Source organism: Perca fluviatilis, chromosome 6, assembly GCF_010015445.1.
Source record: "Perca fluviatilis chromosome 6, GENO_Pfluv_1.0, whole genome shotgun sequence".
In the NCBI taxonomy this organism is placed as follows: Eukaryota; Metazoa; Chordata; class Actinopteri; order Perciformes; family Percidae; genus Perca; species Perca fluviatilis.
Genome location: NC_053117.1, coordinates 30,330,034 through 30,354,668, shown reverse-complemented (window position 1 = coordinate 30,354,668; position 24,635 = coordinate 30,330,034). Strand labels below are relative to the sequence as shown.

Sequence of the window (24,635 nt, the reverse complement as noted above, 5' to 3'; positions counted from 1 at the left end):
TTACTCAAGTAAAAGTAAAATTACCTGTGTAAAGATTTACTTAGATAAAAGTAAAAAGATGGTCAGTAAAAATGTACTTTGAGAAAACGTTAACTGCGTCACATTTTGAAAAGGGGAGGGAAAACCAGGTGTAACTGTCCTGTTAATGCTGTAAAAAAGGGGCACAAGTTAATTCTGCCTCGAATGGGCATTTCTTGTTTTTTAGTTTATTTGTGTTTTTATTTGCTTATTTATTTGCCAAGTGGATTTTTTGATGTGAGGGCAAATTGGTGAGGCCAATCCATTTTTGAAAGATATTTTAACTACAAGAGATCCTTATAAAACATCACAATCAGTAGCCCTACCTGTTGGGGTGTTTTGTAGTCTACATGTTCTCTTATTCTATTGTGCCTGTGGACCTGTCCTGCCTACAGGTATGGCTCTAAGGCGCATGTGGACAGGCTGGAGGAGGTGACCAAGGAGATTGAAGCGTCAGGAACTTACCAGCTGAAAGACACTGAACTGATTTATGGAGCCAAGCACGCCTGGAGGAATGCTGCCCGATGCGTAGGGAGGATCCAGTGGTCCAAACTACAGGTAATATACAGTATGCCTAAAATCATAGCATGGGGCTGTTAATGCTTTGCACCCTTTACATGCTGTTTTTGACAAGTTACGTGGATAGTAATCAAGATGGATTCTGCATTTCTACAAACATTTCTACTTTTGCATAATATCCAAGATGCTCAGAGACATAGTATAAGAGTTTTGGTTCAGTCATTTGTTTGTCACAGATCAGCTTACATACTGTATTTATAATATTTGTGTTTTTAACTGTGTATAAACCTGGTTCTGAGGTTTCAATTTTACATTTGCTCTCCAGGTTTTTGATGCTAGAGACTGCACAACAGCTCATGGAATGTACAACTACATCTGTAACCACATCAAGTATGCTACCAACAAAGGCAACCTGAGGTAAAAACACACACACACACACACACACACACACACACACACACACACACACACACACACACACACACACACACACACACACACACACACACACACACACACACTGCCAACTATTTACCTGAGTCTTGTTTCCTTATGTTGTTTCCTTTTGTTCAACTCCACTCTTCTTTCTCCGACTACCCTGTTCTTCTCTCCATCTGTTGTTCCATGTATCTCATCACCCGTCTCCATCTCTGATGACCCTGACTTGACCCCCTGTCCCATCTGTCAGCGTGTGCTCTGTCTCCTAATGCTGTATCTGACACTATCTGCTGCCTGTCTATCTATCAGTGTCTCATTGCCCTGTTGCTGAGGCGGCGGACCTTGCTAACAAGCAGTCATTTGTCAGACCTGCTCAGCGCTCACTCACTTTCTGCCAAGTCCTAATCACATGTGACACCTTATATTTACTTCTTGGATGATGGATAGCTTCTGACTCATTATTACACTTAGCCTGGCTTTTGCAAGGACAGCTCAGCTACACATGTTGATAAGAGAGAGCCAGCATGACATCCTCTTTCAGGCTGGCTCGCTTTTATATAAATAGACACATAAATAATCATATAGTGCTATTGCAACATGTTGCAATACTTTTGGAATCATTTTTCTTATTCAAAACCACCTGCCAATATTTCAAAATATAAATATACTAAAAGGAAGGGTCTTAAAATGACTTAAAAAAACAAGAACAGATGAGTCAGTTATTTATGTGGGGGATTCCATGGTAAAAAAATTCTGTAATGTAAAAATGTTATTAGATTTCACCTTTAAAATAGGCTGATGATAGAATCTCTACAACCTTCTCTTCAGGCACCTTTGAAAGGTTTATACGTTTTAAAGAATCAATTATTTACTAAGCCTTTTATAGTTAGAGTGATCCATAAGTCATTAGTGATAAGGACAAATGTTTGGTTTCCAAGTTGTGACAAATTCCATTGGCTGGTGTATATCCTTACTATTTTATAATAATGCAGTTACAAATGTTTTTAAGCAATAATAAGTGTGCATGGGTTTATAATTTCTTTTTAATAAGCCATCAAGTCTGCAGACCCAGCTGACAGACATAAGGAGTCACAGGAGGATTTCCAAAAAGATGGTTTTATGTACCCAAAAATGAACCAAACAATTTACAAAATATTTAACAAAGTTCCATAAACATTTATGGTAGCATAAGAAGTTATCTTAGGCTATGCTATGCAAAGGTGAACAAATATACACATATATACTGGCTGATGATGACAAATGTCTATTTGTGAAAGAGGTACTGCAAATAAAAACACTACCAACTAAACTACTAATAAAACAAAACAGCTCAATTAGACTAAAGTATACATATTTTAGCAGTTATCCAAAAAGCTCCAACAAACTAATAAAGCTAGTCTAAAGAAAGAAAGGAATATCTCTAAACTACAGATCCCAATACCCACATGATGTGACAGGCACTTGGTACATTCTGATTAAAGCTTTGCTTTAGGGGGGCGCATCTTTTGCTCCGGCCTGCCAAGATGTCCCTCCAGCAGCAGCCATAGACAGTATATAAAAGGCAGCAGCACCCTCAGCACGGGTAGATCTAAATTACTTGTGTGGCAGCAGGTGCAGCCGTCACACCAACCGACAGTTACTAAATTATATTTTGACCACAAGAGGACAAATTAAAATGAAACTTGTCATTTGCATATAAAGTCTGATCGCACCAACTGTTTTACCAATTACAGCTGTTTTTGGAAGCTAGACTGAGAGACTCTTTCTACCACATGTAGACTGCTAGTGCAACTGGCCCAGATTTACACCAGCTGTTCTCCCTCCTCAGTGACTTACAACCAGCTTAGTAGTATTAACACTTTTACCCGGTCATGGCATTAAAACACCACTGGGAGACAAAAGGTAGCTAAGCTTTGACCTTGCTATGAGTCCTCTGACATAGCATAATTGAAAACACATTTGGGTGGATTAATGCCAACTGTCTGTTAGCAATCTTGTTGATTAATGTACTTAAATAATTATACACACCATTTAATGCTAATGTTGAAACAGATATCCCATGCTATTGATCTAAGATATTGCTGTGGCACACTTCAGGTATCTAGTCATATTATTATAAATGTTTATTTCAAAATATGAGATTATAACTAAATCTAGGAGATATGTTAATGTTGTAAGTATCTACATTACACATTATTGACATGCTTTTTTTGGTTATCTTATTTTATTTTTGTTTTTTGCAGGTCGGCTATCACCATATTTCCTCAGAGGATAGATGGCAAACATGACTTTCGTGTGTGGAACTGTCAGCTGATTCGTTATGCTGGCTACAAGCAGCCTGATGGACAGATCCACGGAGACCCTGCTAATGTGGAATTTACAGAGGTACACAAGATGAGCTGTATATTGAAGTCATTGTGGTGAAGATGCATATACTCACTTTGAAGGAAATGTCCCATATGCGGCTCACGTGTTGCTTTTTGTCACCAGATCTGCATGCAGCTGGGATGGAAAGCTCCGAAGGGTCGTTTTGATGTTCTGCCCCTCCTGCTGCAAGCCAATGGAAATGACCCTGAGCTGTTTGAAATTCCTGAAGACCTCATCCTGGAGGTGCCAATCACACACCCAAAGTGAGTTATGTCTTCCCTCTTAAGCATGCATGAAATATACAGAATCTAGCAAAACAAGAACAGAGAGGTCTACACACACACACACACACACACACACACACACACACACACACACACACACACACACACACACACACACACACACACACACACACACACACACAAAAATCCACCCACTCACACATCTCTTAACAACACTTCTTAAACAATGGGGTACTTTTAAGCTAAGAAGTCTGATTGGGTCATTGTCACATTCCAACTGTGCTGAATGTTGGAAGCACAGCAAGCCATGCGTTATCTGTTGCTATGCCAGCTTTTGTGGTAACCATGGGGCTTTTTAGTGAGGTCTCAAGCTTCTTCCTGTTTTGTATTCGTATGTGTTTCTTTTACCTTTTAAAAAGCCTTTCTCACATTGGTTGATACTGTACGAACGCCATCATGCCCTTGAGATCAAAAGCATTAAGCTGATGTCTCTAATACCCATAATTATAGTAAATAATGGGGTATTGCAGCTACACTTGTTTTTACACGTACATATGCACAAAGAGCTATCACTACATCTCTACACACTACAGAGAGCATTTCAGAATCCCTTGACACGCTGATCTCCCTGCCAGGTTTCCCCCAAAATTGGCACCTCTTGCTCCATACCCTGCATCAACTGGCCCTCACAGCATCTTGGCACAGGCCGCAACAGTACCTCATCATTACAGGAGATTAGATCCATCTCAGCAAATAATACACTGAAAGCGATGTTATTAATCCCCCTAGAGGGTGCAAGGGGTGAGTGGTGGGAGGTAGATTGAGGTCCTGCCTGCTCTGTCCAGCACTGAAAAGCTGTCAAAGTGGTTTCTTTGTGTTAATGTTGGTTTTGGCTGCACTTTTTTGTGATATGTGTCTAGGGAAATAAATATATGTCCTCATAAAGACAGCCACAAATTATTATAGTTAATGACTGTCAATATTGCAAATGTTGGACATTTATCTGACTGCAGTAGGGAGCATAGTGAAATAGCTGCAGTTCCCACCCTTCATTCCCCTTTTTGCTCTGCCCAGGTACGAGTGGTTCAAGGACCTGGACCTAAAGTGGTATGGCCTCCCGGCGGTCTCCAACATGCTGCTGGAGATCGGTGGTCTGGAGTTCACTGGCTGCCCCTTCAGTGGCTGGTACATGGGCACAGAGATTGGCGTGAGGGACTTCTGTGACAGCTCACGTTTCAACCTTCTGGAGGTAGTGTGTTGTACCAAAATACAAAGTCATGCTCCATTGGAAGGGGGTGGGGGGGTAAAGAATCAGAAAAAAAAAAAAAAAGTATAATAAATTGTGCTTGCAATTGTTGATGACGAGGGGTTTGCTTGTGACTCTTAAATGTAGCCACCAAAGCACACAAAAAAGTATAAAGACTGAAAGACGTTATCACTTTAATGATACACAGATGTCACAGATGTTGAAGAACATGAAATTAATTATTATTATTTTTTTAGCCACCTGATGGAAAGCATGAAACATACTTGAACGTCACACATGATTAGATTTCTAAGTTGCCCACCAGTACCGTTACTTTCATATCAGCACTGTCATATTCAGGTTACTTTCTATATATTGTAGGAGGTTGCTAACAGGATGGCCTTAGACACCAGGAAGACTTCCTCCCTTTGGAAAGACAAGGCACTGGTGGAGATCAACATTGCAGTTCTCTACAGCTTCCAGGTTGGTACATCTTTTTGTGTTGCTGTTTTAAAAGAAAACTGTAATATGCAATGTAATTGTTTGAAAAAAAAAAAAAAATATATATATATATATATATATATATATATATATATATATATATATATATATATATATATATATATATATATATATATATATATATATATTTATATTGTGTGTAAATGAATTCCTTGTTTGTGTCCTCTATTGTTAGTCATGCAAAGTGACCATAGTAGACCATCACTCAGCCACAGAGTCCTTCATGAAGCACATGGAGAATGAGTATCGGGTACGAGGTGGCTGTCCTGGAGACTGGGTGTGGATTGTGCCTCCCATGTCCGGGAGTATCACACCGGTTTTCCACCAAGAAATGCTCAATTACCGCCTCACCCCTTCCTTTGAGTACCAGGTGAGAAGGAGATATAACTAGTGGTGGGATGTAACAAAGTAAATTTCCTCCAGTACTGTACTTAAGAAAAATGTGAGGCCGCTTTCTACTTCTACTCCGCTACATTTCAGAGAGAAATATTGTACTTTCTACTCCACCTCATTAATCTGATTATATAAATACAATGTTTTATTATAAATTAAACTACCCAACTATATAACGGCCTACAAGTCCAACTGACATGATTAGACCATTAAACACAGAACTGTTCAGATCATTTCCAGTTTCTAAAATGTGAGGAAGTTTCTGCATTGAGTACTTTTACTACTTTAAGTAAATTTTCCTGATAATACTTAACATACTTTTACTTAAGCAATATTTTCAATGCAGGACTTTTACTTGCAACAGAGTATTTTTACAGTGTGGTATTAGTACTTTCACTTAAGTAAAGGGTGTAAATACTTCTTCCACCACTGGGTATAAAGAAATCATTAAGTGCTTACAGTGCTTTGTAGCTTCAGCTTTTCCCACAGGTTGAATTCACCATAAAACAGGCAAATAACTTCTGCACTGACATTAGCTTTAATAGACCACAACACATTTCATGGCATGTGTTATTGGCACCCCCATTATTATATATACTTCTACTGCAAACTGGTTGACTGATTATCTATTTAAAGGAAGTCGTTAAGGTAAATTAAAGTTGGAAATCATTACCGGGTAGTACAAGTAGACCAGGCATGTTAAAAAGGAAAGTGTGTACAGCAAATGATCTCTACCAAGTCACTCCTCAAAACTGAATACACTGAATACCACAGATGATGTCTCAGTATCTCAAAATTGATTTTTACCTTATACAAAGACAACCGCTGAACTTCAATTTCTTGTCCCATATGCAAAAGCCTGATCCCTGGAATACCCATGTGTGGAAAGGAATCAATGGGACGCCCACAAAGAAAAGGGCCATCGGTTTCAAGAAGCTTGCCAAGTGAGTGTGTTGTCACACAGAAATATTAGAAGAAAACAGTGCTTAGTTTTGTTAAATTTGTGATTTGCTTGTCTTCTCATCTTCTTCCTGCATTTATAGAGTCAAGGTTAAATTTGTACCCTGAAACGCCACAGCTAATTTACTGTCGGATGTGTAATCTAGGGCCAAACTAATAATCACTTTCCTGACAAAAGCTACACACATGGAAAGGAAGCTGGTGTACTCAGCGGTGAAATTTATTCAATCAACCCCTCAGGGAGTAATCAAAGTTTTGTCAGTATTTTGTCTGTGAATGCACGCACTTGTGCACGCTCATGTTCTGCTATTAATAATGTTGCCTCGAGGAGATGATAAGCTAGGTAATCACAATTGTCATCCATCCCCTACCTCGACATACACTGAAGTGAACCACACTACCCTTTATAACAAATGTTTTATCAGACTTATCAACATGAAGGAATCTTCTGATCATGGCTGAGGATTAAATGTGGCAAACTGTTCGCTCAAATCAATGGTCTTTAGTTGATTTTAATTTGTTGTCCTGTGTTTTTCTGTGCATCTCATTCTCACTGTCCCCCTTTTTTGCCTCTGCAGGGCTGTGAAGTTTTCAGCCAAGCTCATGGGTCAGGCCATGGCCAAGAGAGTGAAAGCCACCATACTGTTTGCCACAGAGACAGGCAAATCGCAAGATTATGCCAAAACTCTCTGTGAAATCTTCAAGCACGCTTTTGACGCAAAGGTACGCTTGCTCCTACCTTGCATCATCTTATCTGAAAGTTGGACACGAGGGTCATTGTGCCGACGTCTAATTGGAAAAAAAGCAGGAATTCAAAGACATCATTCCTAGACCTCCCCCTCTCTCGCTCGGTGGCTGACGAAGCCAAGCAGATGCCAGCTGAGTACAGGCGATGAGAGGGTAGAAGACGAAGAAAATGTGTCTTTTGTCACATTTTTCTTCTTCTCTCATGCAGTAAAGTGCCGCGGGTCGGAGGCAAGATTTAACCACCGAAGCGTTGAGCAGTGCTGTAGTTTAAGACAAGATCCTGAAGCACCCCTGGCTGTGCAAATCTGTTTAGAAAAATAGAGATAGAAAAAAATGCTAAACGTGCTGCTCAATCATACACTGCATGCTCTTCCTCCAGGTCATTTCTTATTTCCCTTTGTGATCAATCATACAAGAAGAGATTTGTGCATGCAAGTGTGTAGATGTGTCACTGAGAGTGGATGTCTGTAGATGGATCGCAGGGCAGATGCAAGCGCCCGGGGCAAATCTACATTGTCTTGGGGCTAAAGCCCGTTTCCTGTGTGTGTGTGTGTGTGTGTGTGTGTGTGTGTGTGTGTATGTGTGTGTGTGTGTGTGAGAGAGAGAGAGAGAGAGAGAGAGACACACAAGTGAGTCCCGTGGCAGACAAAGGCATTCCCGTTGAGTGGTATGCATCATGGATGCTCATTGTGTGGCAGCAGCATATTATCATCTCGTTAGAAGCGAGGACAGACTGGTCATTACAACCTCCTCCTCTGCCAACGGCTGTGTGTTCAGCCTTAATTTACACGCTCAAGTCATCTGTCGTGTGGAGTGTGTGTCTCTGAGAGCAGGATTAAGACTACACCATGTAAGAGGAGGCTAAGATTCACTCTGCATGATGTTCTTTTTTGTGATCCTTGCAGGTCATGTCAATGGATGAATATGATGTGGTGGACCTGGAGCATGAGACGCTGGTGTTAGTGGTGACCAGCACATTCGGCAATGGTGATCCACCTGAAAATGGAGAGGTATGTACAGTATATCAACAAACTGCAGTTAATTAAGCGTGGGACAGATGCACAGATTACTAACAGCCCTTCTTTGGTTACTTTAGAAATTTGGAGCTGCCTTAATGGAGATGCGCCACCCAACATCCAACACAGAGGATAGAAAGTGAGTTTAATCCATCAACCTGCCTGTCTTTGTATTTGTGCATGTCAGTTATCATCTTTTTTCTTGAGTTTTTTTAATATCCTTGCGTCCCATTTCTCTACTTCTGCCCCCTGTCCAGGAGCTACAAGGTCCGTTTCAACAGCGTGTCTTCCTACTCTGACACACGCAAGTCCTCCAGCGACGAGCCGGAAGCCAGGATTAACTTTGAGAGCACCGGAGCTCTCGCCAATGTCAGGTAAACAAAACAAAACCAGAGAAACCCGTCATAAACAGTCGCAAAATAAGATAACCCTTGTCGAACGAATGATATCCTACACAGAGTCCAGAGTTGATTATTATCCCTCGTGGGGACATTTCATTTGCAGTTGGAGGTACAAAAACCAACAACACAATAAGCAAGGCATACAACATGTTAGCAGCACACAGCAACAGATTGATTCAAGAACAATTTCATCACTTAAAAAGTGGACTGTGTCAAATAAAATACCTTGAGGTTGTCTGGAAAAATGATTTCTAAGTCTAGGTGACACTAATAAAAGTCATACTGTGGTGATTTGCAGTTTAAAAGATGTCAAAATATATATGAAAGTAGACAAACACATTTTATTGCAGTGGACAGTCTGCTGACCTGTTCAAGAAGAAGAAGATGAAGTGAGTTGACTGCATCGCAGCGGTACAGGATGATGGCTTTTCTGCTTTAGATTCTCTATCTGCCATCTAACCAAAAGCAGACCGTACAAGTATTCGTTTTTGAAAAGGCAAGCTTCTAACGCGGACTTGGTGGCTGTGCTTTACAAACGTCTGTTTCGCATTTTGCTTTTAAGGAACTTTTTTTAACTGCCTCTCCATCGCCTTCTCTTTTGTCGGTTAGAATTATGGACAGCTTGCAGCTACCACCTGTTTTAAAATGTAAAGAGAAAAAACACAAGTTTCCTTTTAAACCCTGTAAACATACATCCGGCAAACTTTAGTACTGTTGTTTACAAGTTGGAGGGATATTAATGGTATTTGAAAGTAGGATGCCGCATAACTCATCTCTGGGGCTTTGAATGTGAAAAACATTGACAGATATATTTCATTGGGTATTAAGAAAAAATGCTTCCTCTAGTCTTGAAAAACATCCAGCCTCCTTTTTTTAAGGTTTTCAGTTTAGAAATTTACTCCTAAAGTAGAGCCGCAATCTTCAAAACATTGAAATATGATTTGCTATACAACAAGTGATTTATATTTTTAATCTGTGTGTGTGTGTGTGTGTGTGTGTGTGTGTGTGTGTGTGTGTGTGTGTGTGTGTGTGTGTACACATTATATATCTTCTATTCTAACTGTATTTGGACGACGATATGAATGGGCAGTTTGCTGACCAGTGAATCTGCGGTACAGGATGATAGCTTTTCTGCTTTACATTCTCTATCTGCCATCTAACCAAAAGCAGACTGTACAAGTTGGTGCTATTTGAAAAAGCAAGCTTCTAACATGGACTAGGTGGCAGTGCTTTACAAATGTATGTTTGTGTTGTGCTTTTTCAAGACCATTTTTTGAACTGCCTCTCCATGTCCGTCTGTTTCGTTGTATATGTGCGTGCGTGTCTGTCTGTGTGTGTGTCTCTGTTTAGGTTCTCAGTGTTTGGCCTTGGCTCCAGGGCCTACCCACACTTCTGCGCCTTTGCCCACGCTGTGGACACGCTGTTTGAAGAGCTGGGAGGGGAGCGCATCCTACGCATGGGGGAAGGAGATGAGCTGTGTGGCCAGGAGGAGTCATTCAGAACCTGGGCCAAGAAGGTTTTTAAGGTTGGTTTCTTGGGCCCTTTGGGATTGGTGTGGTTCATTTTGTCAATCAAAATGGAGTGGTGTGCTTGTAATGGGCACACCCTGTTTTCTATACAACCACAACAGCGTGAATTAAATCAGAAAACCCTCTCACCCCTTTAAAACCAGCGGTGGAGGACGTACTCGGATCATTTACTTAAGTAGAAGTAGCAAAACCACAGTGTAGAAAACAAGTACAAGTGACAATCCTGTATTCAAAGAAAATACTTAAGTAAAAGTACAAATGTATTAGCATGAAAATGTACTTAAAGTAAAAGTGCTCATTATGCAATATGGCTAATTTCAGATTAATGCTTATTATATAATTGGATATAATATATGATACATTAATGCTGCAGCTATTAAATGTAGGAGTAAAAAGTACAATATATTTATTAGAATAGTAGTGTAGTGGAACTATAAAGTAACCAAAAAAATGGAATAATTCAAGTAAAGTATAAGTACCTCACAGTTGTACTTTAGTACAGTACTTGAGTGAATTTACTTTCACAACCCTAACAGTTAAGGTAGCGTTTGAAGGTGTTTAGCCAAACATGACCTTGCTGGTGGAGGCTTTGCTGCTTAGAGTGCAAGAGATCATTTTCCAAATCCTTTGTTATTCATGTGTTGGTGTGAAGGGGTGTTTTGAATAATGGCCGTGATCTTTCCGATGGTTGTGTCGTTACATGTGAAGGCGGCCTGTGACGTGTTCTGTGTTGGCGATGACGTGAACATCGAGAAGGCCAACAACTCCTTGATCAGCAACGACCGCAGCTGGAAGAAGAGCAAGTTCCGTCTGACGTACACAGCCGAGGCCCCGGCCCTCACAGAAGGTAAATAATGAGTGATGAACTGTTGATGGCGTCTTGATGTTAAAGGGGAAGATAAGTGCTCAAAAGCACTGCAGCACAAAGTGGCCATAATGTATCTGCGGAGGGGTGGTAAGGAATATTGATCAATTGCTGAGATTTGTGGCTCTGTTGAGGAATGGAAAAATGATAAAGCATGGAAATTTGGACCAGGTCTGAAATAGACCAGTGGCTCTGTTACCTAATTTGCTTAATTATAACATTTTATATGAGATATAGAATTTAATCTAGGGTTGACGCTGGGCAGCATGTAATATTATTAAAGATGATAGAGAAGAAGATAGTAAGATGTTGAGCACAAAAATCCTCCCTTCATGAAGGTTGTAATGTTTAGTTTTTGGTTGAAACTGTTTCAGAGAGGTGTTGATTTAACTTTATGATCATTTTGGAGGTTGCATTTTGTGGTGCTTTAACTGTATTGCATCATACAGAGAGCTTTTACTTAACCTACCCTCAATTTATATATATATATATATATATTGAACAAAGTAAAAGAAACACCTGTAACATATCAAACAAGCATTCCTAAAATAAAAAAAGTATGCTTTAGACCAGTCACTAAATAAAGTAAATATGTGATGTGATTTTGTTTCTTTCTGCCAACAGCTCTGTACAGTATCCACAAGAAGAAAGTGTATGCAGCAAAGATACTAGAATCTCAAAACTTGCAAAGTCCCAAATCCAAGTAAGTATGTACTGACACATGTGAGCAACTTGTTAAATAATATTTAATTAATCTAATGCACTCTTCTGTTTTCATTCAGTTTACTGTTGTGTGTGAACTGAATGGAACTGACTGAAAATGGTGCAGAGTTGTTCCCTAAACCTCTGATCTCTTTTACAGTCGCTCCACCATATTTGTGCGGCTCCACACAAACAACCACGACAGGCTGAGCTACCAGCCCGGCGACCATCTGGGCATCTTCCCTGGCAACCACGAGGACCTGGTGACAGCTCTCATAGATAAACTGGAGGATGCTCCACCTGTCAATCAAATTGTGAAAGTGGAGTTCCTGGTGGAGAGGACCACTGCCCTAGGTGGGTGATGCTATTAGCAACGTCACACTTCTTTACCAATATGGTAGGCTTGCGACCAGGAGGGTTGCAGTGTGGAATCTGGGCAGGATGTAAAAATCAAAACATGAATAAGAAACAGTCTCTCTTACCTCAATAGACAACGTGAAGTCACACTTTAGCGAGGTATATATGCCCAGAAATGTGTCAGTGAAGCTGCATATTATAACAGTTGTGATGACACTGGGTGACATAAGTGTGATTTTCACTGTGACTGTGAAGCAAGGTGTTTCTTAAACACAGTATTTGAGCTTAATCAACCTTTACCTTGACACATAAAACCATTCTTGGTGATGGCTTATTGAACTGCCCGTGGGCCGTCTGGTGCTAGGAAGGTTGTAAACTGTGGGTTTATCAGTGCTTTTTCACAGTAAACGGCTGCCTGAATGTGGTTGATGCAGGCTGGAAAAAAAAAAAGCTAAAAGAAGCTAAAGCGCTTCGTAGGGTTTTGTGGATGATAATTATCTGTGGGTTTATTACCACGAGCGTTCCCTTTCAGTCATTTGAGCCACTGAAAATATAAAATCTGAATTAATGCAGCTTTAACCTTCTTCCTTTCTGCAGGTGTCATCAGTAACTGGACAAATGAGACTCGTATCCCTCCCTGCACCATCTACCAGGCCTTCCAGTACTTCCTGGACATCACCACCCCACCGAGCCCTGTGCTGCTGCAGCAGTTTGCTGCTCTGGCAACCAATGACAAACAGAAAAAGAAACTAGAGATCCTCAGTAAGGTAAATTCACTTTTGGCGTTAGCATTATTAACACTGACCTTTACAATTATTGAACTGCACTGAACGCTAAGCTTGGTTCGTGACCAGAGACACACAGAGGATTTGAGATGTATATGCGTAGGCTATATCCAAACATATGCTCTCTATTTTTTTCTATAGAGCCAAACGTATGCAGCAATTTTTTTCACTTTTTATTAGAACATTTTTCAAAGCACAGTTCTCTAAAAAAAATTAAAGCTGTTGATCGTTCCAACCCAGAGCCATTCCCCCCTTGCAGTGCCTCCCACAATTCACTCTCCGTTTTTGTCAATGTGTGGAAAAGGCTGGCTGAGGCCAAGCAGTGACTCATACTGTATGCTCATACATCGAATCATTGTCACCAAAGCAAGAAAAGAAGGAAGGCGTCTGAATTCAGAAGAAGACACAGTACAGTAGAATCAATACTGCAGATCATTTTTATTTTTACATGCCCTAAATTTCAAGCCTAGTTAGGACTAAAGCAGGGTTTCTCAGACTTTTCTAATTATCTTTTCAGCTTTACAAGCATTAGAGAACAGTCAATCAAAATCATGTTTGTTTTATTATTGTGTTCTGTTTTGCATGAAAGAAGAATTGATCAAACTAAAATTAGATTACAAATTAATTTACAATATCTCAAATAAACAAACTACTGTATATCAGTCCTTAAAAAGCCCCACAACCCCAACTGTGTTTCAAGGTTGGAAAACTCAGGCCCAAAAGTATTTTTGCTGTTCGAATTTTGCTGACATACATTGCTTCAAACAGTGCTTCAGGCCCAGATCACACTATGCTTCTTAATAGGCACTGTGTTGCTCATTAGCAGCTTGAGAACAACTTAAAAGTTGGGACCATATCAAAGTTTTTTTAGCCTGGTGGCAGTGCTCCAAATTCATCACATCCAAATGTCAGTGATGACACACAAAAACAGATGGGCAGTGAATGGAGAATGGCTCTGCTTGTGGCTGCCTCCTGCTCTCGAGTCAACATTGTTTGCAGATCTTAAAGAGGACACCATCAAGGGCTGCACAATATATCGTTTTTTTTTTTTTTTTATCGCCATCGCAATATCAACTGGCGCAATAAACACATCGCGGAGGCTGCGACATATCGCAAAAGGCACTCAGATTTTTTTTGTGTTAGTTGAAAGATCAGTAGGAACTGCACTTTAAAATGTAACTCATTCTTTTTTAGTGGTGCCTTTTTTATATTTAATTCAATGCTCAATTTGTTCAGTAAAAAGAATGCTGGAAATGATTTCCCTTTCATTTGTTTTAAATTTAACAAGCAATTTGTTGTATTATAGCAGAACACTGAAACCAGCAGAAGGGAGTACACTTTAATATGTGTTCGTTTATCGCAAGTAATATCGTTATCGCAATATTCAGCAACGTTATTTCATATTTTCCTCATATCGTGCAGCCCTAAAACCATTCTCTATTTCTCTGTTATCGTGGCAGTAGTATATATACACGACGTTCCACTTCCGGGATTGCTCCGCTGCCACCAGAAATTCAGCCAGATGTCCCTCATTTTGGCCGGAGGTCCGTTACTTTGGGCTTTCTTTGTGTTGGCATTTTAAACTCCGGTAGATTTATGAGGTATGGTTACTTGCTCCTCAGATCTCTGCAGGATAAATCCAGACAGCTATCTTAACTATCTGTCCAATCTGAGTTTTCTGTTGCACAACTAAAATAACCTTTGAACGTACACGTTCCATCAAAACAAGTTCCTTTCCGAGGCGATTTTGCAGAGGTGCCATTAAGGAAGGTCTAGCAATGCGAGACTATCGTGGCGTATACTTTGCTGTCTTAAACTCCATCTAAGGCTAAATACCGGCATGAGACAGATAGTCGACAAGTACCTTAAGGGAAAGTTGAAAAGAACTTTGAAGAGAGAGAGCTGCTAAAACAATTCAATAAATTACCAAGACAGAAATGAAATCTAATACATATTTTATCCCACCTTGTCTTTCTCTATGACATCCCAGGGCTTGCAGGAGTATGAGGAGTGGAAGTGGTACAATAATCCGACACTGGTGGAGGTGCTGGAGGAGTTCCCCTCCATCCAGATGCCCTCCACTCTGCTGCTCACTCAGCTGCCCCTGCTGCAACCTCGCTACTACTCTATCAGCTCCTCTCCAGACCTGCACCCAGGAGAGATCCACCTCACCGTTGCTGTGGTCTCTTACCGTGCCAGAGGTTAGGACCTGCTACTCATTTGGGGCTCTCTGAGCATTAGCTAATGTCTCTCCAAGGATTTTAAGGCTGTGTGGGTTTAGCTGCAGGTGGTTTAGTATTTTCCTGCTGACTGCAGGGATGAACTTTAATGCTCCCATTAGGCTTTTGAGGGGTTTTTTTTCTGGCATTTTGTAAGGCCACTTTCTTGACATTTCAGTAAAAACACAAAGTAAACTCAACCATACCCTGTGGTTTCTAGTAGACTGTATTAAGCAGTAAGTTCTTATTTAAAAAGTACTGTTGAGTGCATGTATACTATATATATTTTTGCTTCAGTTCAGTTTAGGCCATGGATAAAAGGCAATTGGCTGTGGCTCTTTTCAAGGTTGCACTTGAAAAGTGACTCAGCTTCTCTGAGAACCCTCCGATGGCTCAAAACATTTTTTTTTATTGGAAGTTATCTTGGAAAGCCAGTCTGCTTCATAGGGCAACCAGACCACGACTGTAATTACAAAAAAAACATAGCTTTAGAAACACCTCAGGAAGATTCTATATCTGCAAACAGATTCTATTTAGAGATATGGACACAAACACAAATGAGAAAAAACACTGCAGGTGTACCAGTCAGTCTGACAGTATATAAAATGCATTAGATATTCAGGTTTAGATTTTAGTGTTTAGTGTTAGTGCATAGTATATCACAAGGCTCTTATATTTCCACCTTTGCAATTAGCATCTATACTCTCAGCCTGTCAAGTAGTCAGCAAACATTACCAGATGCTAATGTTACTATTTTCTCTCGCACGTGTAATGTTTACTTGTGCAAACATATTACTATGATTGTAAAGGCAACGGTTGAATTACTGTAATTTCCCTTTCGAGAGAGCGAGCGAGAAATGGCCCTAGTCTTGGAAGCCGTGTTAAAGGGGCCACTCTTCTCCTATTGGTGAGGTGAAGAGTGAAGAGAAAAAAGGTAATGTGCTTCCTTAGTAATGATCATTCCTTTCAGATGGAGAGGGACCTATCCACCATGGAGTGTGTTCGTCGTGGCTCAACAGGATAGAGATGGGGGAGATGGTGCCATGTTTTGTCCGAGGGTAAATTTCACAATGTTTAAATGGAATTTTGTAGAATGCCAGATGAATCAGTATTGTGGCATGTTAAAAGAAAAGTTTGACATTTTTGCTCTGTCCAAAGGAAACAAAATTTGCCCACCAGCACCTCTAAATCTCACTAATTAACACGTTGAATCTGAAACAAAAACGCAAATCTCCATTTTACCAGGGGTTATGTGCCAAGCTATTACTAGGTTGGGACCAGTAACTTCCTGGAGTCTCTGCTGGTTGCGTACCAAGAAATATCCCGACATTAGATGATTGTGATTGGTTTAAAGAAAAATAAGAAGAGACAGAGTGTTTTTTCCCCTTTATACCAGATGTTAACTTGTGCAGCCAGACCATACGCCTGCACTGACACTCAGCGCTGTGAAGATTGGTCTGGCATAGCAAGACTACTGTTGGACAGAGCCAGGGTAGCTGTTTCCAGTCTTTATGCTAAGCTACGTTAGCCAGCTGCTGGCTTTATCTTTCTATTTAGCGTACAGACACACACTAGTCTATATCCTCGACGTTCCACTTCTGGGATTGGTCAGGTGCCGCAGAAAATTCCGCTGGATGCGTGTACTTTCGCCAATGTCCGTTTCCTTACACTTTGTGTTGGAATTTTAAACTCCCGTGGATTTATGAGGACTATGGTTAACTGCTCCTCAGATCTCTGCAGGGTAAATCCAGACAGCTAGCTAGACTATCTGTCCAATCTGAGTTTTCTGTTGCACGACTAAAACAACCTTTGAACGTACACATGTTCCACAGAAACAAGTTCCTTCCCGAGGCTATTTTGCAGCGGCACCATTGCTCCGTACAGCACTTAGCGCCGCCCATGATGATTGTGATTGGTTTAAAGAAATGTCAATAAACCAGAGCACGTTTTTCTCCCATCCCGGAATGCTGTGTGGACTAGCCAAAGTCAGTCTGGCAAAGCGAGACTAGCCACACATTAACTCTTGGCAAGAAAGCGAATAAGCGTAATTTCTAAAATGTCAAACTATTGCTTTAAGTAAATTTCACAAGCTTTGTGGTCATTTTTAGGACATTTATACTTAATTTATTTTTTGTCTATTTAATTACTTTAGCGCACCATCATTCCATCTTCCTAAAGACAACCAAGCACCGTGTATCCTGGTGGGACCAGGAACAGGAATCGCCCCATTCAGAAGCTTCTGGCAACAGAGACTACATGACCTTGAACACGGTTGTTTTTTTTTTTCCTCATTCCTTAGAGCAGTGGTTATCAACCTGGGTGTCGAGACCCCCAAGGGGGTCTCAAGATAATTTCTGGGGGTCGCCATATGGTTGGGAAAAAAAAAAAAATGAAATAACATATTCTAGACTGGGGAATTGTTTTTACATTACTGTGTGAGTTTGGTACATTTCATGTGTAGCTGTATCAACGGTTTGCAGCTCTCTTTCTCTCGTTGTCGAGGGGGGTCACGAACACCAACCTCATTATTCTGGGTGTCGCGCCTTGAAAAGGTTGAGAGCCCCTGCCTTAGAGATGCATTTATTACTACCTTTTATAGAGAGGTGTTGTGAGTGGATTTTTTTTTTTTCCATATTCCCCCCCAAATAATTTTTAAATTTTTTTGGTTTTTTTAAGAATATCCAGGATAAGCTGATATATTTACTCTTCAAGTTAAAATGCTTTTTACATTTCTTCATTTAGTTGACGCTTTTATCACACACACATTGGTTGATGTATCACAGTGGTTATCACACACCAAAGGCACGTGTCATATCCACTGCACCATCACCACCACAGTGCTGTCATATGCACCTCTAAGAAAACTATATCGTGGCCGGGTTGTTTCAGTGGGTACAGCAGGCGCACATATACTGAGAGGTTTATGCCTCAACGCAGAGATCCAGGGTTCAAATCCGACCGTGACTATTTCCTGCATGTCTTCCCCCTCTCTCTCCCCTTTCTTACCTAGCTGTCCTGTCAAAAATTAAAGGCGGAAAAGCCCAAAATAATAATCTTCAAAAAAACTATATCATTCCCTGAAAAGTAATAATGGAATTCCGATCAAATCCCTGTTAGAGATTAAGATAATACACAAAACAGCAGACTAACAACAAAGTAACTGTCCGTCACCTTTTAGGAATTGAGTCGTGCCCTATGATCCTGGTGTTTGGTTGTCGACAGTCTGAGATGGACCACATCTACAAGGAGGAGACTATCCAGGCCAAGAACAAAGAAGCGTTTAAGGAGCTCTACGCGGCCTATTCCAGAGAACCCGGCAAACCAAAGGTATAAGCGCTAAACTCTCCATAGCTGTGGATGAGTTTGCCTGTCACAACTCTCATTGGACTGCTGTGTGGGTTTGAAATGCAATCACAGAGTAGAGAATAAAAACAGCTGTGGGTGTATTCTGAAGTAAGCTCACTCCAATTGACATAATGTGTTTTCATTTGACGATTTGCTACAGTTGTTTTTCAGGTAAAAATATTAGCATTTGTTTTTTTTGCTGTCTTCTTGGTCCTCTTTATGGGTCTGCGTTGTTTACTGTTCTGTTATTTGTAGCAATGATGTTCAATAGCTGAGTTTGAGTGAAATAAACAGAATGTAGAGTATAGAAAAATATTTGCAGATTGCGAATTCTACTTCATTTTACTTTATTCCCTACCTATCAGTGATCTCCTGACTGTTTTTTACATTGTTTTTCTTTCCTACTTTTCTCCCACTTGACGTCTTCATGCACACTCATCATTCCTTCTCTGCCTCTCTGTCAGAAATATGTACAGGATGTACTGCGCGAGCAGCTGTCAGAGAAGGTGTACCAGTGCCTGAGGGAGGAGGGAGGACACATCTATGTGTGTGGGGATGTTACAATGGCTGGGGATGTTCTCAAGACTGTCCAGCAAATCATCAAGCAGCAGGCCAACATGACCCTGGAGGATGCGGGCTTCTTCATCAGCAAGCTGCGGGTAAGAGAGAGTGAAAATAGTGAATATTAAGTACTCTCCAACATTGCAAAGGTGCCCTTAACAGGGCAGCTTTTCCACATGAATGTATATAACTGAGTGCTAAGCGTGGAATTACTGAAAAACAGAAGGCGTGTTGAGTCATTATTTCCTTTAAAAATGAAGGCTTATTTTCATTTGTGAGCTCATGGGTAAAAAGACTATAAAAAGAAGAATGGCACGTGTTACTAAGCCCACGATTAACACACTTACCTGTGTAGAATGCAAATGGACTGAAGAGTTGTTTTGCAGTACTGTTCAGTACTGTTTGTCAAATGCATTGACTGCAGGCATGTAAACACAGTCTGGATGCCTCTGGTCATGTACAAATGTTTAATCATAATGCAAAGTCTAATCAGTGTATAGTGTAAGAGTAGATTAAAAAAAAATCTCAAAAGACAGTACAGAGTTCAAACATTTTTAACTACTCTAGTCTACTAAAACTGGTAAACGATATACAAAACAATCTCCATCTCGTTTTCTTCCCTTCTCTTGCTACTTCCACTATCCCACCATATCCAGGATGAGCATCGCTACCATGAGGACATCTTTGGCGTCACCCTGCGCACCTATGAGGTCACCAACCGGCTTCGTTCAGAGTCCATAGCCTACATTGAGGAGAGCAAAAAGGACTCAGATGAGTAAGTAGTTTGTGGCTTTAATTTCCAGCATTTTCCATTTTCCTTAAGGTCATTAAAACAAGGTTTATTGTATTGCCAATATGGATGTGCTTAGTAAATGTCATGGCAATATTCTTAGTGGATTATGAGATATCTTGTGTGCAGCGTTAACATTTAGGCTTTCGCATAGCACAAAAGACAACCGCATTAATATTAACATTTTGAGCTGTTTTTGTTTTTTTTGGAGATAGTATAACTTTTCGTCCAATGATTTTATGGGCTTCAAATATTTCAAATTTGTATCCTATGTAACATTGTTTTCTGTTTTTGTAGCAATAATTTTAAGATTTCAGCTATCAATAAAATCCCCCTGGTAAATGAAGTTTGAGATCACATGCCTAGAACCTTTCAAGTAGCTTTACTAGCCTTTTGCTAATTTAGTTAGCCATTTAACCTGCTGATTCATGTCAGCTAACCGCTTAATCATGACTCCTATTTTTGTTTAAAAAAATAGCATCTCATTCACCAAATGAAACCAGAAATGAACCCACATTTATTTATTCCTTTCTTCATTCATAAATCATTTCATTCCCTCCTTTAGCGGTTCATTGTTAGTCTGTTTTTGTTTGAAAGCCTAGTTATATCTAATGTGCACACATAAAGCCATGATCACTCACTTGACTTGTCTGCAACACCGCTGAACTGCATAAGATCTGTGATGTGTTTTCTTATTTTTTCATCTTTTATTTTTACCAGTGATTCTTCTTCCCCACTCAAATTTGCCATCTGGTTAGCTCATATTTTAGAAGAAAAAAAAAACAGTTTTGGCACAGCTCTTTTAGATTTATCTCAGCCAGTGAGATTACTAGAGCAGCTCTATCTCTGAGAGACGTTTGTATAAGTAGTCCAACTCCAATCTCCAACCTGTAGTTGTCATCATTTCAGATGAAAACATAGTGGGTAACCATAGAAACCCGTGGAGAAGGGCCTTTAAACTAACAGGATTAGAGTGAAGGCGAGTGGGTCTGTTCCATTTCTGTTTTTGTTTCCGTCGTCATTTGTGCCCATTCAAGATTAGACACTTCATATACCCTTGCCATGAGAACAAAACAAGAGCCCTACATATCCACTATGGCTCATTAAGCACCAACATAATGCATCACAGACGATGGCTCCTGTGTGGATTGTCACTTGAATTTCACATTTGGCCATCAAAGCCCCTGTTCGCTGGATGAGTAATGACTGTAACATCTCTATTTCCATGTCTCTGTTGCTCTCTCGGTCTGTCTTTCTGTCTCTCCTTCTGTCTTCTCTCTCAGGGTTTTCTGCTTGTAGGTCCTTGGATCTGGGGCTTTCTGACAACAACCAGTCTGGAGGACACAGCAAAGCTGGTTATATACTGTGCCACTTTTTGTACTGTAAAAAAAAAGAAAAAATGGGTTTCTTTCTTCTTTTTTTTATACCACTTTAATGTTTCTGTTGGACTCTGCGATTTTGTCTGTAGCAAATTGGAAATGTTCTGTTCTCTGAGAATCTGTTTTGCTTGTTGATGATACTTCCAAAAATGATAAATTGTTAATTTTGATTCATAATGTGTGCACCTAGTGTAATGACCTGCCTCATTGTGAATGCATGACCAAGACACGAATATAGACAAGAATATACTCAAGAAATATAATATACTCTGTGTTATTGTTAGTTAAAAAGCTTTTATTGGGGTTTTATATTTACGAGGAAAAGTGTGGCATTGACTACAAACTCAGACATTTCTGAAATATGAATTAAGTCGAGTTTAGGTTTCAGAAAAGAATCAGGGCTGGTCAAATCTATTTTGGCTGTTTGTTTTTTTTAAATCAAAGTTCAAGGGGGAGAGAAATTTGAAAGATGTACAGGCATGCAGATAGAAAAACTGAAAGGCAGATTTTCTGTGTGCAAATGTGTTGACAGGTCGCCCTGAATTATGAAAACAGCGATTCTGTCACAGCCTCGACTAACATATTATCTCACTCTTCACTGGCAGTCCATCAGAATGCATCAGCCTCTGTTCCAGCTCTCTTTTAAGTGGCCTGTCCATTTTCTCCCTAACATCATAATGTGTGTCCCAGCTGGTGCTTTCCTAAACCACAGTGGCTGCATAGGAATGTGCAGGGCAGCCATTAAAGAAGTAGTCTTTACCTGAGTGACATATTTACATATTTAAGTCAACTAAAATGAATGACAAATTAAAATATCTTTAAACGTATTTCAGGGCTCTCAGATTTTAAAAATATCCAAGTATTGATGTGTTGACTATAATAAAGGAAAAATCAGGTCCAATCATATAATCATGGTGGAAGGACATTGTTTTGAAAGATGATTTCTTGAATTGTAGATGATTATTTAATGATTATTCAATAATTAAATCAGTAGTTTATAAGTTAAAGTTTTTTTGGGGGGAAATATGCTTATTCTCTTTCTTGGTTATTGGTTTTACGGGAGACTATGTGCCAGACTTTTTCTTGGCTGGAAGCAGGAAGTCGCCACTCCCGGCCAAGAAATGGTCCATTTTCATTATTGAGTTTTGGAGGTGTTTGTAGGAAAATTTGGTTATTTTGGAATTTCGCCAAGCTACCTGTTTTCTCCCTTTCCAGTCTTTATACTAAACTAAGGCCTCTGGCTGTAGCGTCTTATTTACCCTACAAACATGATAGCGGTATCAATTTTCTCTTACCTTACTCTTTCAAACTATTCCTTTAAAAATGAAATGTCTCTGTTACAAAACATCGTTAAGTAAAGCAAAAAAATCACTATAGCACCATGTGCTGGCCAGACCATATCTGACAGCTATTGAGCTTTTAAAAATTGCATTTAGCAGCATCATAACTCCTCTGCCTCATGCCTTACATATTAACTCTCTGCCTCGGCGTACATACTGCATTCATTCTTTCTTTCGTCTCTCTGCATGATTGTGCGCAACCCTACAGCTCACACGCCACCCTTTCACTGTGACCTAACACCTGGTGTGTGTGTGTGTGTGTGTGTGTGTGTGTGTGTGTGTGTGTGTCCCAGTCCCATAGAAATCATAAGTGTGCGCATCTCTATACGAGTGGGTGTAAAACATGCATGTGCTCAGGTGTAAGTTTTTACATGATTATTCTGCTCGTTATCTGTTACCTTGTCAAACTGATCAGATTTTAAAATAAATAAGCATGAATTTGTTGCTCTGTGAGTCACACAAGCCTGCAAATCTTACAGACGGTGTTATGGTAACAGGAAACTGCCCACATGGCTTTTAGTTTTGATCTCAGCAGTTCAGTTCTATTGTAATAAGTTCCAGTGACGTTTTTCAGGGACAAGAGGCAATCACGCTGCCACTGTGGTCATTTGCTGCTTTCCAATGAGTCAGGGTTGTAATTTGAATATATAATTCCTGCAGGGGCCACATTGTTAATTGATCACCCACTCTGCAGTAACTTGTGGCTTTCTAATGTCAGTCTTGTTTGTTCCCTTTTGTTTTGATTCAAATTAAAGATAACTGTTAGCATGAATAAGGGATTTCAATGTGATTTTCAAACATCCTTCACAGCTGCCGAGAATATGTTTGGTTTCTTGGGGTGTGTTTTTTTTTTTTTCTGAATCAACTATTTTATTTTTTTTTTTAAATGGGTGATTCCCCATGTCCCCACTGTTATTCATTCTGGATGAATGTCTCCTCTGTATAACTTGTTTGAACAGATTTTGTCAAGAAAATGTCTACGATGTGAAATGTGCAGCAGGAAAACAAATTATACACCATATAGCTTCTATACAGGTTGATATATATTCAAAGACAAAGTATAAAATATAACAAGGACCACTTCAATCTTTTCTAAGAATGTATTTTGATTATATAAATGAGCACTATGATTCTGCTTGATTTAAAAAAAAAAAAAAAAAATTGCCTATTCTACGCCGTCTCTCATATTCTTTTAGGTATTGGAATAAAACAGCAGCATTAAATAAATGCATGGTGATATTCTCTCTCCTGTTGATATTTTAAAAGCTCTGTCTATTTACCAGCACTGTGTCAGTCAGTGAGACTGTATTGTGAGGTTGTCTGGCCTTTCTCACAGGACTTTGTATGGTTAAAAAAAAAAAAAAAAACATTGTCAAGGGGTTTCTTTTTCTGTGTTTGCATATCGCTGCTGCTGCTGCTATTAAAAACTCTGATCCAACCAGCCTCTGCTATAATGACCTTTGTTGTGTAATTGATTGAGGGTATTCCATTTTAATGCATCAACTGCAAGGACTTTCTATTTACTTACAAATAAAGAGACATTTTCAGAATATGCCAACACATTTGTTTGGTTTGTTTTTTCTTGTTTATATAAGAAAAGGTTTATTACTGCAGTACAACTTGTCTAAGGTCAAAGCGTTTTAGTTTGATGGTCAGATTTACAGTAGATGGTGATAGAAAGTTTTTTTTCCCCTGAAACATAGTTACAGCAAACAAGCCATTTGCTTCCCCCTCCTCTTCCTCCCTCTGTAAGTGCTGGTCGTCATGGCTCAGAGTGTCTGCACTCTGAGCACAGAGGTGCCGCTCAGCGCCATGGAAACGTGTCAACTTATTAAGCCATCCAAACATTACCCCAGGGCCCTGAATGGTGACTGGCTATCAGGAAGTGAAG

General features: G+C 39.9%; 1 protein-coding gene across 2 annotated transcripts in view; it reads left to right on the top strand.

The window, feature by feature from the left end:
- Positions 1 to 24,302, top strand: part of nos1 (nitric oxide synthase 1 (neuronal)) — a 39,401-nt gene extending 15,099 nt beyond the window's left edge. The window contains exons 6-29 of one of the 2 annotated variants that reach the window (XM_039804235.1): positions 414 to 576; positions 863 to 954; positions 3,219 to 3,360; positions 3,466 to 3,605; positions 4,662 to 4,836; positions 5,215 to 5,316; positions 5,531 to 5,725; positions 6,607 to 6,692; positions 7,287 to 7,431; positions 8,361 to 8,465; positions 8,552 to 8,610; positions 8,729 to 8,845; positions 10,223 to 10,397; positions 11,110 to 11,248; positions 11,891 to 11,969; positions 12,129 to 12,322; positions 12,923 to 13,092; positions 15,101 to 15,311; positions 16,300 to 16,387; positions 17,482 to 17,600; positions 18,508 to 18,656; positions 19,139 to 19,333; positions 19,892 to 20,010; positions 21,309 to 24,302. In XM_039804235.1, the coding sequence (XP_039660169.1) occupies positions 414 to 576; positions 863 to 954; positions 3,219 to 3,360; positions 3,466 to 3,605; positions 4,662 to 4,836; positions 5,215 to 5,316; positions 5,531 to 5,725; positions 6,607 to 6,692; positions 7,287 to 7,431; positions 8,361 to 8,465; positions 8,552 to 8,610; positions 8,729 to 8,845; positions 10,223 to 10,397; positions 11,110 to 11,248; positions 11,891 to 11,969; positions 12,129 to 12,322; positions 12,923 to 13,092; positions 15,101 to 15,311; positions 16,300 to 16,387; positions 17,482 to 17,600; positions 18,508 to 18,656; positions 19,139 to 19,333; positions 19,892 to 20,010; positions 21,309 to 21,324 (3,175 nt within the window). In that variant the 3' untranslated portion in view covers positions 21,325 to 24,302. Of the gene's footprint in view, positions 1 to 413; positions 577 to 862; positions 955 to 3,218; positions 3,361 to 3,465; positions 3,606 to 4,661; positions 4,837 to 5,214; positions 5,317 to 5,530; positions 5,726 to 6,606; positions 6,693 to 7,286; positions 7,432 to 8,360; positions 8,466 to 8,551; positions 8,611 to 8,728; positions 8,846 to 10,222; positions 10,398 to 11,109; positions 11,249 to 11,890; positions 11,970 to 12,128; positions 12,323 to 12,922; positions 13,093 to 15,100; positions 15,312 to 16,299; positions 16,388 to 17,481; positions 17,601 to 18,507; positions 18,657 to 19,138; positions 19,334 to 19,891; positions 20,015 to 21,308 lie in introns of those variants that run through there. The other variant, XM_039804236.1, reaches the window with a different exon arrangement.
- The last annotated feature ends 333 nt before the right edge of the window (positions 24,303 to 24,635 follow it).